Raw genomic sequence first — 16,320 nt, forward strand, 5'->3', positions numbered from 1 at the left:
TGTGTGTAGACGCATCAGGTGTCCCCACAAAACATCGCCCTTCTCTCCTTCAGAATATACTTTTTTTTTATCCTGTTTTCATTCCTAGAGGCTGTCTACGGTCTGCTTGAGGTATTTAGTGGGCTCAGTCACTCTCCCCCAAGATACACAGACAGATGGCTTATGTCCTCCCTTTAACGTCCCAGTGTCTGATAAAAAAGAAAGTGAATTTAGACAACTGCCAAGAAAAGTGTCGCTACGTCAAGAAGTAAAACAGGGTGCAGATCCCAAGTGTTAGATTCAACAGTCGGCGACAGTTTCCTAGACAAGAATGCCCATTCTGTTCCCCATGACACCAATTCATGCCAGTTAAAAACTGTTCACACCAGCTCATCTATAAAGGCAGGTTTTGTTATTTTTAACATCTGTAAAATGGCATCCAGCAAAGCAACAGCAACAAAGAAAAGATTGTATGGACTCAACACAACAAGGTATAAAAATATAAAAATATACAGACTACTGCAGGCCAGATAACGTTTTATTAACACAGGATGGTGGTTCAGTCTGTGCATTGTGTGAAAAACCAACTAAACACCACAGCAGTATCCCCACATGTGCTCTTAATTATAATAAACTCTAATATATAAGCTGTCTCTCTTGGTTCCTCACACATCACAGCACTTTTTTTTTTTCGCTTTCTTTATTCTTCTTGTTGTTGCTGTTTTTCTGGCTTTCATTATATATCTTTTTATTCTTTCTTCTGTGCATAGTAAAAAAGCACATTTGATGTCTTCAATAGTCTTATTGTGTTTATTTTTTGTGTTTTATTGTGCCTTGGTGGGGGAAAAAATCCCCCTTGTGGGATAATAAAGATCTGAACTGAACTTAATGTGTCCACTGAACAAGAAAACCTGGTCTTGTAGATTATTGTAACCACCACGCCTGTACCTGTTCAAACCAATACTAGAATAGGCTGATTGGGTAGTCCGATCTAAAGGATGACATCATTTGTCATTACAACGGCGCCTTCGGCAACCATTCAGAGGACTACAAATGGTAAAAGCTACTGATTCAGTCAGTGCAGTGATGATTCAGCGTAGTCTGTTCAGCCACTTCCAGCAAGCAGAGTTTGTAGCAGACATTTGAACATTTGTTGTTTTTCTGGTCGTTAGTCTCACAGATGTTGACATCCAAATTTACTACAGCTCTGATGTAAATGTATAAATGTAGAAAATGTATGAAAAACACGTCTGATTGGTACCAGTATTTATGAATGGGCCCTTCAGCAGTACATAGAAGGTCTATGTGCTGTACCTTGACAACAACAGACTCTCCAGTGCTGATAAAATTCAAATAAGTCATAGGATCAAGAGAAACCTCTCTCTGTTAATGTGCCATTTAAATGCAAAGAGTCATTCTGCCTCCTCTAGTTAGTTTTTCTACTCTGGGCCTCGAATCATCAAAGCCGGCAGTGTCCAGAAGAAACCCGGCAGAGCGGGGACTGGCGAGAGGGCATTGGGTGGTAGCAAGAAACCATAAACGGTTTGAAGTTCTGCTCAGCAAATGAGCATCATGTTCAAAACCCCAAGAGGAAAGTTTGAAGGGAGAAGAACCTCAGAAGTCTGCTTGACTTTACTTAACTTTTGCTGAGCTCTGTGCATGTCAGACCACTGCCGGAACAGCATTGATAGCTCAGAGGTGGTTTATGCCGAACCAAAGCCGCCATTAACGATGGCCTTTTTTATTGGTCTGTGAGCCGCATGATATTTGCATTCTGTCTCTGTTTGAAATGGCAGTGTGGAGTGTTTGAAGAAATCTAAAAGCCAAAACACCAGCTGTCTCTTGACATAGATGACAGTGCATGTGCTGCTCTTTTTAAATGTGAAAAGGGTTTATTCTGCTCAACGCTGGAGTGTGTGTATATGAAAGGTGATACCCTCCAGTCTAGGTGATAATTACCTTCATTTATCAGACTGGCCTCTCTTATGAAGTTCATATGGAGAAGTGGGGGCGCTTTTTACTTTGATTTACAGGTGTGGATGGACCTTCTCAAACTGAAGGCCTGAACAAAATGAGGTAATAAAGCTTACAGGTATTAACTACAGAACAGCTATTGACTCTGCATGCTTGATTAAACTGTGATCAAATTAACTGGCAATCGCTTCTTAGTTAGAAGACAACAGGCAAATGTCATACACATGATGGACAAAATCCATTATTTAAAATTGAGTTTCTAAACTGCACACCTTACCTTATTTTTTTTTTAGCAGCACAACATTCTATATAGACCAACCTTTATAGATGTTACCGGGTAGCGATATCGACTTAAACAAGGTCCATTTTTAGAAGTGTCCTCTGAGAGTTTGATCCACCAGAGCACAAACCTGTTTACAATTTCACTATTAAAAAAGAAGAGCAGAAGCACTGTCTATCAAACACAGCAATCATGTCTGCTTTCCCACATTGCTCCAGACACTGAGCCTCGGCATCTCACATCCTGCATTACAATGCTGACAACCAGAGAGATTCGGAGGAGAAGCTATCATGAAGAGAGAAAAAAAAAAGAAAGTAAAACTGCAAAGCTTGAAGGGTGTAGCATGTTCTTTTTTAGCTGCAATGTTTCATGTCATTGGTATTCCACTGGCTGGTGGGCGCAAATCAATACTATTGAGCTGCTGGTGCCCAATAAACTAAGTTGTTGTCTCAATTGCAGTCTTCTTAGCTTAGTCTGTGAAAGAATTTAAAGCCCTTGGACAAAATTGAGGTAAAGTGTAAGGTATATTTGCAATGTTACACCTCGCATTCATTTCCTGACCTTTAGGATACACTGGGGGGTTGGATAGACAGATAATTTTCCATTGCTGTGTGGATATATAACAGATAAAGCTGACTTGACACTTGAGATGGACAGGTAAACTCATATGTAAGAGTGTGTGTTCATATACAGCATGGTGCCAATCAATTTCACTCATTTCTATAACACATGGATGCGATGTTAGATTGGGAATACATTTAGAAGCTCAGAGTGCAGAATGTATTTAATCTCACTAGATTCCATATTAATGCAGGAGAGATGAGAATGTATTTTCCAGTGCTATACTAATATCTACCATAAAGTAAAGTGGAGCAATAAAACAAAAAAAGTGCAAAAAATCAGTCAACATTGATATATTTTGTATCACATTATAAATTAAGACACTACAGTATTTCTTTTAAGCTTAAAGATTTCCTAAAGCTTAAAATTCCTTTGTAGTGGAATCACACAGTGGATTCAAAACATGAAAAATGACATTGAATTATCTGAGCTGCGCACTGCGGAGTCGGTTTAAATAAATAATTACACACAAAAAAATCCATCTCGTGGGTGTACATTCTTACAAAAATTCCACTGTGTGAAATGTTCTCTGGTGAATCACATTCGTAAGTGTAAATCCCTCCTTCCTCAGTCTTTGGAAAGACAGACTGACAAAAAAAAGGCAAAAATGAACACTGTTAAACACTGGAATAGGCAAACAGTAACATAAGGCGTTTTGCAGGGTAGTTTTCTCTGAGTGCCTCGCTGCTCATTCCCAGGGATGGATTTAAATTCTGTTGTTTGTAGCCGTTAGCATTTGCACTCACTCAGTGCACTTTATTGGATGGTTATGCTTCAGGTGTTTGTTAGCAAACGGAGTGACAGTATCATTGATTTGGAGTCATGTTTCTGTCCACCTGGTAAATGTAAATTCAATATTTGGCTTTGTTTCTGGGCTCTACCAACACCTTAGGCGAACAGTTGGCCCTTTAGCTGCTAAATGATCCTCTATGTTCACTAGCTAGGTGCTATTTGCTGTTGGTGCTGAGCAGGTAGTGTACAGTAGAGAGAGCTTTTTCCCTGAAATTGTTGTTTTCTGTGCCAACACTTGAATTTTCCTCAAAAATAGTGTTGGCCTCTATAACCTATATTAAATATTAATGCTAAAACAATAGCATGTGTTGTGTTCAGCTAACTCAACCAACCCTGCTGTGTCTACTATGGAAACAGGGCTGTCATGTTGATTTGATTGGTTAGAAAAAACTTTGTTTCTGTAATGGGATTTTCTCATTTTCTTATCAAGGATATGTTTCTGTATAAATCAGTGTTTATGAATGTTGAAGCAACTGTGTTATGGTTGGGGATCATACTCGTATTTTCTGGGACTGCCCCAAAATACAGACATTCTGGAAAGACATCAAGAAAGAAATGGAGAAAATCTTGGGAATTGACCTCCCCCTGGACCTCAGACCTTTAGGGGGTCTCAGCTCCTAATGAGAATTTGACATACAATGCCCCTTTTTAGGTGAAAGAAATGTTATTTATTTATTTTTAGGGGTGCTGAGATCAAATTTAGGGGTGCTTGAGAACCCTTAAAAAGGGTCTAAAATCGCAACTACCCTGGACCCACTACTTTTCCTTTGGAAAAAGAACCTGAACCCTAACCCTAAACCTCCTGCGATAGCGCAAAGGATACAAAAAATCAGACATGTCAAGTTGATAGAACATATGACTGCCTTCATACGGCTAAAAATACCTATATCTATGAGGAGATGGACACCTGTTATTCTCTACCTTGGTTAAGACTTTCATTCTCTATGTGACGTGTGGACCTATGGTGTCTATGTTCACCCTATGCAGCATTATTTTATTTGTATGCAGCCTACATATGTGTGGATTGAAGCCCAACCTCAAGGTGATTTTGTTCTATACAATTAAAATTGTATATGTTTATGAATGGTACTAAAGATAAACAAAATCTGTGTTTATGTCGCCCTTATAACCAAGTCCTATTACACAGTTTTAAAAAGATGCTTCATTTTGTACTAAATAACTTACTACTGAATAAAAAATGGTTAGAATTAATATGTAGTACATGATCATGGCTCACTGGGAATGACTGTACAGTTCATATACAGTACATTGGCTCTAAGGGACGAGAGGGGAGTGGAGGCGGAGGAAGCCAGGAACTTGTGTAGGAGGGACAGAGCTCATGGTTTATGTATGACCCCCTTGAGTGGGCACACAACAGGTTCCTCTAATAAACGGATTTCACACAGCTATATATCAAATCTTCATCTCTTATCCAGCAGCATCTGAGAGGAACCTCCAAGTCATCCGAGCATGCGCTCATCCCGCCTGAAATCGACCTTCTCTAATGGATGAAAAGAGGATGAAAAGCGGGCCTTTGTGGTGCTGCTGGCCCCTGAGGAACACCAGGAAGTGTAATCAGCAATGACCCATGTTAGACTCCACCATCCAGGGAGTTCGTTAACATACCCGGCCTGCCTCGGGGGAGTGGTTGCCTGTAACAGTGGAACAAGCACTTGAATCATGAAATCCCAGACGTCTGGCTGCTCTTTCCATGAATCGCCACAATTCAGCTGAGCCTGCAGAACCATAACCAGTACCGATCACACTTTGTCGTTTTCCTCTCAGACGTGTGCCTGCACAGCAATTCCCAAGAAAAAATGACGTGCTTTAAATAAACATATATGTAAAATGTCAGCGTAGATTGGAAACAGGCCGCCTGTGTAGATGCATGACAAACTCAAATAGAAAAGCAGCAAGGGACTGAAAACAAGTTGTCAGTAGGTTGATGATTGGAACAGGGTCCAAGATAATAAGATTGTTTGGCATAAATCACTGAGGAACCCTGGTGGGCACACAGATATAGGCTGTAAGTCAATTTCAACAGCCTTTAACATTCAGCCAGAATGGAAATAAAGCATGTTCACACTTCCTTGAAGGCATATGAGTGAGGAACTGCTGGTGAGAGAAGCCAGATTTCACTAAGGGTCAGAAATGTGCATATGTAATGATTATTAGTCATTCTCCTCTAAATTGTACAAGGGTGATGTTGTTTTATGTATTTATTACATAATCTCCTGAGCCTACTGTGCAATTAATAAGAAGCTGCTGAAATCATAAGAGTTTTATTTTCCAGAGGTAAAAGGCCAGATTGGGCGGTAGAAGGAATAATTGCACTAAACTAAAATTGAGCTGCTTTAACTGATTTTTGGACATTTGAGGGCAGCACAACAAGTTATTAACATAATATGGCTAACATTTTAAATACTGCATATTAACATATCTTGTAGACACATTCAAGAGAATGGAAGGTGTGTCCAAACTTGACCTGTACTGGAAGTAGTCAATTTAAGTTGTTTTTGGCCAAAAGATGGATGTAAGTCCTACATTCACTCTCCTTTTAGTTTCCAACAACCGCTGATATCTATCTCTTTAACTGCCAAATATTCCACTATGTTAACCAGCTAGGCGCTAACTTTGCCTGTCAGCTGTTTGATGCGTGGCAGGAAGTGTACGGTGGTTTCATCAGAGATTTTTCATCACTGAAAACAGTTTCCTGCTGCAGCCGGAAGCAAGACTGATGAGAGAGGAGTAAGCAGCCTAGAAAACTAAAATAATAACTCTCCCTAGAGATTATGGGAGCTGCAATTCTCTGAGTTCATCACATAAGTAATACTTTTCATTTAGCCATTCGTTCTATGTTAATATAAAAAAAGATTGATGAGCACAGATTGAAGAATTTCTGGTTTTAAGTTTCAAGTGTTTCAACATTTGGTCTAACTGGCAAAAAAACCCTGTCCCCCTTCAGTTATGAGTTTAGACTGAGAGACTCATGTCTATGAACCTTTTTAATCTTTGCACCAAAAGGGAATCGTGATTTTAAATAAAGGTGTAAAAGCAGCCAAAATACAGGAAACAATTGGGCCTGGATTGCTCTCATTGCGGTCCTAATTTAAAAGGGATGTAGTAAAAGGAGAATGCATCCCTGTCTGTAATGTAGGACCACATAGCAACGCAACCCCCCCCCCCAAAACAGTTTATTTGCCAAACAACTTGGCACAAGGGGATGAAGTTCATAGCCTCCCTGAGGCAACATACCCAAAAGTCACCCTGACTCTCTCCTCTAGCTTCATGGCTGAGCAAATGTGTTTTCCTCTGTTTAGCAGCAGTCAGAGTTCTCTACTTATAAATCAAAAGTGAGACGGGAGGCTAAATCCGATGGCAAATGCATCTCTTGAGATGCATCCGAGATGCAGTCTGATGGCAAGGTGGGGAAGAGCTGGACTGCAATCAGCCTCAGCTGAGACTAGACAGAATCTGGATATATCTGCATCCCAACAAGGTCTGTGTCATAAACGGATCAACGTTTGTGCTAAACCCTCTGATTAATGCTATTGTGACTACTGTGATTTGAGTGAAGTTCTCTGTCTTCTTTATCTTCTAATTGTTTCTTAATAATCAAAAGAGAATGGATTCTAATTTTGTACAGTATATGTCTGAAGTGATTAGTACTCACATTAAACATCACCCACATTGCAGATTCAATCAATGCTGCCAGGCTTCAGAAATTCTGTCAAAAACATCTCACTTTTGACAATGAAAAACTTCACACGTTGAAATATGATAAAGTAGCTCTTTTTACTTTGACTATATAATTATCTCGCTTGGATTGCTCTGAAATTATTTCAGACTTATAGCTGGGAATTGAAATTCTACCTAATAATTGACAGAATGCTGCACAAACAGTTGCAGTCATTTTGCAATAAATGTGTTTTCATTAAATGTGTCATTATTATATTGTGAACATTCACAGAGCTCCCGTAATGAACAGTCTGAAAAACAGCACAGCACATAAAAGCTGCACCAGGCCCACTTCATCATAGGTGGGTTATTCTGTTTTTGTACCCAGACAGAATTGTTTATAACTCTATTTCTGGGTTAGATGGTAAATATCTCCATACACCTCATGATGAATTTCTGCTTCTGGTTTATTTTTGCAAAATATATACTCACAAATACCTTCTTCCACAGGATGACTAAGTGAAAACTGTGAAAGTTTTTGAAAACAGTGAAAGTTTTAGCAAAACTGGGATTGGGCTGATGACTGTTGACCATAAAACCCTTTCCTCTAGAAAATGACATCCTGGTGGTTATTCTACTTAAAGTTGTTCCCTTGGTAACGATTTCTGTTCCATTAGTTGTTCCTCAGGCCATGAGTCATAAAGTCTATGGGCTGTATTTTCTTGTGGTCACAACCTCTCCTGCACCTGTTCTTAATTTTGGCAACTCTCTGTGAGTGCTGAAGAGTCGGGGCATATCACTAGCAGTGCCACATTGGACTGCAATTTTGGCATCAAGTTACCATGTTTTGGTCCTTCAGGGGTATGTTTGTCAGATTAGTTTGTAAGAAGTGATACCCGACCATGTGTTTATAGGTCTTCGGAATAGCAATGCTATTCTCACCTCTACAGACCTGGACAATCACATCATGAAGTGTGCTTACTGCTTTTGGAAAGCTACAAAAGCAGCAATCCATCTTCAATGTTGAAAAGGTGTAAAGGGAGGGGGTTTCAGACGATGTTTAAACATTTTTTAAAAAGAGACTGCTTTTGAAAGCATATTCACACCATTAATGTACAGACAGTACATCATGTTTTGAGATTAAAAAGCATGATAGGAACCACCATGGTAGGCCATGATTGTTAAGTAGTCACTAAGACGATAATGGATCCTTCCACATCCCAACATTATACCACTTTCCTCTAGTGGCGGAGCGCTTGAACATTACCACCGGAAATGTTTGCTGAAAAAACAATGTGATGCTTATTTAAAGTGTCTGAAATAGCCTGTTTAAACAGATGCTCATTTCCACCTGTTTCTTTCCACACGAGAGCTGTCCAATGTGAGCACAACTGGTCTGGAGGGAGCTCGGCTGCAGCAGGTGTGCATTATGCACCGCTGTCAATGTCACATAGACTACAGCAACCATTTCCCAGTTCACCTGGGGCTTTGGTACTGAGTCTGGAGCTGGATTTTATGCTACCGGACAATCTAGAGTATGTTGTCCTTTCAGGTTCATCAGTTCTGACCGTGGCACACGTTGAAACCTACCTCGTAGAAGATCTGGGGTCGGGTGTGGCCAATTGTAGGTCCTGATCAGCTGCCAGTCAAAGTCGTCATCTTGGCCCTGTCTGTATTCACACAAGCCAGGGTCTGAATCCTCATCAAAGGTACAGCCGGCTACAGAGAGAAAAGAGCAAAGCGTGTTACCGGAGGAGACACAGAACAAAGTATAAAACTTGTAGCTGTGAACTTTTCTTATTACTAGGGGAAGGGCCACATAAGAGTCCCTATTAGACAAACACCAGCGAAATGATTGCTGTGTTACATCACCACAGGCTCACTGTAAATGTCTGATACATCAACTCCTGGAGAATCTTTGCAGCTATAAACTAAATTACAGCTAATGGTTAGCACCGGGCGGTCAACATGGACTGCCCATCTCATCTATTCCCCTCAAAACCTACCGCCATTTGGTGCAATTAGCCCTGTGGTGTGAAAATGACACACCAGTCACAGGTCACCCAGATAGCCAGAAATAATGGGCAGCAGTGCCAGAGCAGGCAAGGGGGTTCCTCTGCTGATGGAGGACAACAACAGCCTTGCTCTCAGCCTGTGAAGGTGACCCAACCCTGTCTGGCCTCTAATGGTTACTTTCACTATTTTGCCATTATCACACAAACTACAGGCTTTTATAGCCACCAGCTCAATTGTCAACCCGGAGGGAAAAAACTGTGTTTTCTTGTTTAATTGGTTAGAAAATACAGGTGCTCTTCAGATAATCTAAAAAATGAATAGTCTAAACTTGGGAGGACCAAACTGTGGTCATGCATGGTGTGTGCCATATGCTTTACTTGGCTTCATCCATAGAGTGATGTGACCCATAGATACACATGGTTTGGACACAATATGACTTTTACAGCTACAATTTTCAGAATGAATTTAGAGAAATCATCACATTTAAAATAGTACTTCAATGATTTTGCATTGGCTTTTTTAGAGCTTTTTTAAAATGTACACGACTCCCCAAGGCCTCTTTAACCCTTACATACTGTTCAGGGTCAAATCTGGCCCACTTTTACATTTGAGAGCTGTAAAAACACCTTAGATACATTTATTTTAACCTGACTTTTGCTAATGTGACCCACAGTATACAAACATGGAAATAAAATGCAACATTGTTTAATTTTTGTGCAGTTGATCAATATTTTTATATAGGCAAATGTACAAATTTGGCCTTTGTTTATTAATTTTTTTTTTTCTTTTTTCGAAGATTAGCTTCAAACATGTTGTATCCATCATATTCTATCAAATGTTCTACTGGACCAGAACAGTGATTGTGAATGTCTTTTTTCACATAAGATTAATCAAGCATTTTTTATTGACTGACGGGGAATGTGTGAATATGAATTGGTGTGGAGACTAATTATTAGAGTCAGAATTTGAACAGTATGTGATGGTTAAAAAGCTGGAATCAACACAATGACTCAATTATTAAATCAATAATAATCACACTGCACACACAAAGAAAATCTGGAATGTGGGTCAACCACATGCATCTGTAATGGAGAACAAATGATATAATACTGAAAATTGCAATTAGACTTTCTGTTAGTATCCCCCACAGCTTACAGCCCAGCTTCCTACCATACTCGCTTTTGTTGGGCATGTTGATGTTTTTACTGTGTGCTATAATGTCAGATCATTAGTGAAATTGCTGGTGTGCTAAGTAAGTTTTACCTCCACAAAGCCCTAGATAACTTGGCTAAACTCTTTAAATGAATGGATAAACTGTTATTACAACTAATAGAATGAATGGCCATGAACTGTTGTTTCCCTTTAAATGCTCCAACACAAGCTGGAAAAGGTAAAAAAAAAAAAATCAATGCGATCAGTCCTTCTGCTGAACCAAATGAGTCTCCTCAGGTTAAAAAGAAAGTGTGATTTGTACCGATCCACCAGCGTAGAGAATAGCATGGGACCCGCTGCCAAAGGGTGGCTCAGGAATAATGGTGCGAGATGCGGGGAGCTGCTCATTTATAAGACACACGGTGCAGCACGGCCCTGTCACCAGTCCACTGAGCTGGCCATTGCTCAGTCTGGCCCTGGCTTAGAAGACAGGACTAACGGTCTTCGTTCTTACTCCAAATGCCCTGAGCCCACTGCGGTCCCAGGACCCTCTTCACTAACAGATCGTATTAAGGCTTGGCAGCAGTGCTACTCGTGTAAAGAGCTACTCTGACTCCATGCCAGCTTCTACTTAATCCTATCCCGTCTGGCCTACTCCCCTAATATTGCTTTTTGTGTTTTTTGTTTAGAAGCTCCATCTGTTTTCTTTTTTTAACGTACAAGTTTAGAGTTAAAAAAAAAAAAAAAGATGGTGTGCTGCAATAAACCACTAAGACTGCTAATTTTGGACCACCGCCTTCGCTGTTCCTGCTGACAAACAAATATCAACCAACCCCCGCCACCAGTGAACCTCCCCACCCGCCCCGGCCCTCTTCCCTTCTGCCAGCAGCCAAGCGAGCGTTTCCGGGTGTGTAAGCAGATCAGAGTTTTTAATTGCCTCCTGTGTGAGGGGCTGCTCGTTGTGTTGCGCCATCGTGCCCGGTTATCTGAGGATGAGGGGCTGAGTGGTGGAGCAGGCCCCGCGGTGGAGGCCTGCCTTTCATCGAGAGCCCTCAAGCTCCGGGGAAGAAATGTCACCATCAGACACGTTCCACTGATTCCCCTCATTAGGACTCATCCTTCCCAGCCTCCTTTGCTTTTAGCGCACACGTTCCTCTCAGTGCCCAAATGAGCTTGTCTGGCAGCAGGAGGGCGAGCCCATGTAATTAGAAAAGCCATGTGCATTCTGGTGAATTCTTACTGATGTGTGTGCGTTTTTCTTCCACTGTGTGCCTAAGACGTGTGGTTAGCTGAGGTTGTTCGCTGTTTTGATGTTTACTTAAAAGTGAATACAATTATAATGAATCTGCCAGTGTCACGCAGGCTACAGTTGTAACAACTGCTGGGATGAATCATTTGTGTTCACCACTGCGACGGGGAATCTGGCCAACGCGCCAACGAGATCGCTCAGATTTCCACGCGACAATGACTCGAACACGAGGGCAAGCAGCTTTTCGAACGCTAACCGCTTATCAGAAGCGATAGCACGGCTCAGTCCCAGAGCAACGCAGCACCATGCAGAGCGGCAATAACAGCCCGAGACGTGGACGGCGGGGACCGAGATAACTTTAGTGAGCCGCTGTCACAGCTGACACGTTTCTCAGGAGGAGAACAAACAGGAAGAAAGAAAGAAATGTGCAAGAACGAGGCGCCTTCCTCTTTGAAAGGTAGGAGGTAATTTGCCAAACAATACCTGAGGTTGTCGTAAGATAGCGTGAGCGGAATGTGTTATCTGTGTGTCTCAACCTCAACACATTATTGGCTCTGGCAGAGAAAAAGATGTTTAGTGAGAGGTTACAGTGAGGTTTTTTTCTTTTTAGCATGTTCCCACCTTTCCTACTGTTATACCCCTGCTGAACCACACATCAACTTGTTATCCATATCCACTTCCAGATGTTCATTTCCAAGTCACTTTATTGCTCTCTCCCGAAATCAGTTCTAATGTTTTCAACAGATTCCACCTAATCAAGCCATAAAATGTTTTTCTTATTGCTAATTTTACATGAGACTGCTTATCAGAGAAATCCCTGCCAGTTTCCTGTGTGGGGATTTTACTCAACAGCCGGCAAAGCCCTCAAGAGGCAGCTAAGAATCTCATTAATATGGTTTTCAGTGATGGTCTAAATACGGTTTTAGAGGTTTCCCCATGACATGTCAGATATATGAAGGGGAAACCCCCATATTAGTCATTTTTCTGACTTTTTAAACATTCAAAATGGTCAAATTTAAGCATATTAAATACCAGCGTTTCCAGCTTTATCTTAAATGTAATAAAAAATTGCTTTGAGGCAATGTATAATATATTTCAACAACCTTATAAAATGTCCACTTTGCCTTAGCTTTACGTCATTAAAGCACTGGTCCACCAAAACTGCTTTTTATCCAAAGCAATATACATTAATTTGCCTCGTGTACCAGCACATGGAGAGTACTTTGGGGTTCAGTGTTTCTCTCCGAATGTGTCCAATATCCTTATTGGTACAGAACATACAGATAGTTTTGGTTTTATTTTTTTACTTTAGCATAAAAGATACTGACTCAGATAACTCCAGAGGACACTCTTGTCAGTTTTCAATAGAACAACTAAGTATTGTGGACACTGCATCTGGGAGATGATACTGTTGTAATTTTTAATAGCTGTCAGCACCACAAACCAAAATGACATTTATCTTCGACCTTGTCTCAAGGTCCACAAACAAGCTTTTCCCAGAGCTGTAAACTGCATCTTGCAGTCTTTCTCAGCAAATGGAGGTTTTTTTCAGTTGTATTTGGGTAACTGAACTATGGGACTTTGGTCAAGTGATCAGGAGAACAGTTGGTCATATATGAAGGAAGATTAAAAACCCCTAACTTTGTTTTGAAATGGTCTCTTGGCCTCCTTGATCTTTCTCCAGCCTTCTACTGACTCTTCGATGACCTTTGACCCCTTCCCAATCGATGTCTTGAGTGGTTTTGGTGTTCACAGACAGGCGATGACGATTTACAGCACTTTCTGTTTTTATAAAGTATTCTCTTTTCATTCTCTTGTCCAGGGTCTTTGCTGCCAAATAGAGCTTGAGTCATGATGATTTTGTAAGACTACTTTTTCCAAGGTGAAAAACAAGAACATTCACAGTCTCCATTGTATTGGGATGGAGATTTAGAGTACCGGTCAATAGTTTGGAGACAGTTTCTCATTCGAGGGATTGGTAAGGCGTATCCGAACTTTTGATATCCACTGAAAATCTCAGAGAAATAACAAATAAAACCATCTCCATGACTAGATACTACTAAAGTTAAAATATGTTCTGTTTTTGTGATTTGTTCAGTAGCGTAATATCTTCTGGTGTCCATAGAAGGTGTTAATTGTATCCTATTAGCTGTGTTTGTGCAAGGTCAAAGTCAGGAAATAGCAGGAGGAGCATAACTCTACTGCACAGAGAGCCTGTGAGGCAGTTATAAGAGGCCCTGGAGGGAGATTAATGGGAGAAGGTGTAGACGGGCCTGAAGTGCTTGTGATGGACCCCGGGTATGAGTGTCCGACCTAAACTGCTTCTACAGTGAACACCACAACCCTGACTAATAGTCCACACAGCAAGCACATCATGTAAGTTGTGATGGAGAGGGAGGAAACTGCAAGCCTCTTACATAGCATTCATCCTGGAGAGGAAGAAATAAATTAGAGAGCAAACCTGTCTTGAAATATGTAACATGTATTGGTCCACAGCGCAAAAAGGTTCAGTTTCACATTAAAGGCTCTAACATTTTGGGTTTCCAACGGTTTTCTTTTTGGTCTTTTCTTTTCTATTGGCCTGAGTCCATGGCCCCATGGCTGCCAAGTTTCTGTCTGTGAAAACTAAACTAAAGAAAAATAGGCTTGCATTCCTTTTATTCATGAATCTGGAGAAATAATTAACACTGATGGCCTTAACATGAACCTAATATAATGTTGTATTTTAGAGTTGAGAAATGTTGAACATATCAGGATGTGAGGAAAACTGGGTACTCCAGTCAGCCAATCAAAAAGATTCAAATTTAAGTCTTTCCTGGAGTGATTGAAAGTATCAAACAGTTAAATAACGTAACATCTCAGACAACTACAGAACGCAAAGACAACATCATTCAAACATGTAACTATGTGGTTTCAGCGATAGCAGCATCCATAGCAACTACTATTTCAATTATAGAAATCTTCATAATAACTGACAAATGTAACTTAAAACATTGCATTTTCCACTGGGAATAAAAAGAATGTCAGCTGTGTTTTGTTTTTTTCGTATTCGCAGGCAGAAACTTGAATAGGACATAAAAAAGGAAAATAGGCATCTCACAATTTTAGAGCCATTATTGTTAAACTAACACATTTTTTGCCGTGGACCAATGTATCTCTTATACATGTCGATATGAGACTGGGCTGCAGAGGGGATGAGCAGAAACCGTGGGCTGGGTGAAGAGCCCTCAAACAGAAGTACAGAAAAAGAGCAAAGCCAAAGAGGAGCGCCCGATAATGAGAGCAAATCACAGATAGTGCAGGGCATGTTTTACAAGAGCATTCATGGAAGAATGTTTTTTTAAATATATTTTTTTATTATTTTTTATTGTCTTCAAAAGCTATCCAGCATAAAAATACCAAAAAGATAATCAAAGAGGTCTGGGATGAAGATGTTTTTTATTGATCACGCTTTTCCAACGCTGTTCTCAGATGGGCTTAAATCATTTATACACAGATTTAACAAGGACACTCATTCGCAATTACTCTTACAAGGCTGACAGTGTTTACATAGTGAAGGGCACAGTGGCGACTGATTCTCACCAATATAAATCCCAGCCAGCACAAACGACGTATGGATGGCTGCCAGTCTGAAAGATTGCCTTTCGCTTCTCATTTGGAGGATATGAACTGTAAATGCTACTGAGACCTTTAAAAAGACAACATTGGACTACTTCTCTCATCATCAAGTTCATCACTGCTCTGTTTTCTTGTGTTTCCAGGGAGAACGCTCATGATTACTTGTTATGCTTTATACATGAGCTTCATTGTCGTGACTAATCTTCCCTTACTTGCTGAAAAATGGGACTACAATTTGACCGGTTAAACCTGGCCAATAATCTCATCCTGTGCTGATGAGCCAGCTCCCCATTGCATTAAAGCAAATTCCTCAGAAAAAAACGCCTAATATTGTGTAACCAGCAGCAGCGCTCGGCTGGCACTCCCTTTAATCAGCGCCTCTCAGATACAGCGGCTCTGTTGGGACTGAGGATCCAGGATGTTCTGCCGCTCCTCTTGTTTGGTTTGAGATAAAGCTGGGCCGCTGCGTGATTTGCATTTAAGCGCGTGCAGACAATACATCAGACTTGACAAGTTTACTTACGGAGGGAAGGGGGCGGGGGGAGAGGAGGGAGGGGCGGGGGGGACGAGGGAGATGCAGCTGTACACCTCATCAATACTGAGCCAGCGGAAGAACCACCCCAATAGTACTTCTCCATAGACCATTAATAACAGCCAGAGCTGTTTTTTCAGAAGCCTTACCAGTGAGGAGGAGGAGGGGAAGTAGAGAGAGGGGAGAGGAAGCTGAAGATGAAGAAGACGAATAGGTAAAGGAAGAGAGTTTTATTTAAGAGCAACAACATCCCCGGTAAGCTGTAAGAGTTCAGCCAATATAGGCTTTTGATTGACAAGCCCATATTTTACGATATTTGGACATCTAAGAAACGTGACCTTTTTCACGCCACAAAAATACTGTGTGAATTTGATTCTACATCTTCATTAAAGCAACTACAAGTGAAATCAAGACACCAGAGGCCAGATG

General features: G+C 40.8%; 1 protein-coding gene across 1 annotated transcript in view; it reads right to left on the reverse strand.

The window, feature by feature from the left end:
* Positions 1-16,320, reverse strand: part of ptprua (protein tyrosine phosphatase receptor type Ua) — a 206,866-nt gene that overhangs the window by 143,597 nt on the left and 46,949 nt on the right. Inside the window, exon 2 of the mRNA XM_062436618.1 lies at positions 8,915-9,043. Within this exon, the coding sequence (XP_062292602.1) occupies positions 8,915-9,043 (129 nt within the window). The remainder of the gene's footprint in view (positions 1-8,914; positions 9,044-16,320) is intronic.

Source organism: Scomber scombrus, chromosome 16 (genome assembly GCF_963691925.1).
Source record: "Scomber scombrus chromosome 16, fScoSco1.1, whole genome shotgun sequence".
Taxonomy (NCBI): domain Eukaryota; kingdom Metazoa; phylum Chordata; class Actinopteri; order Scombriformes; family Scombridae; genus Scomber; species Scomber scombrus.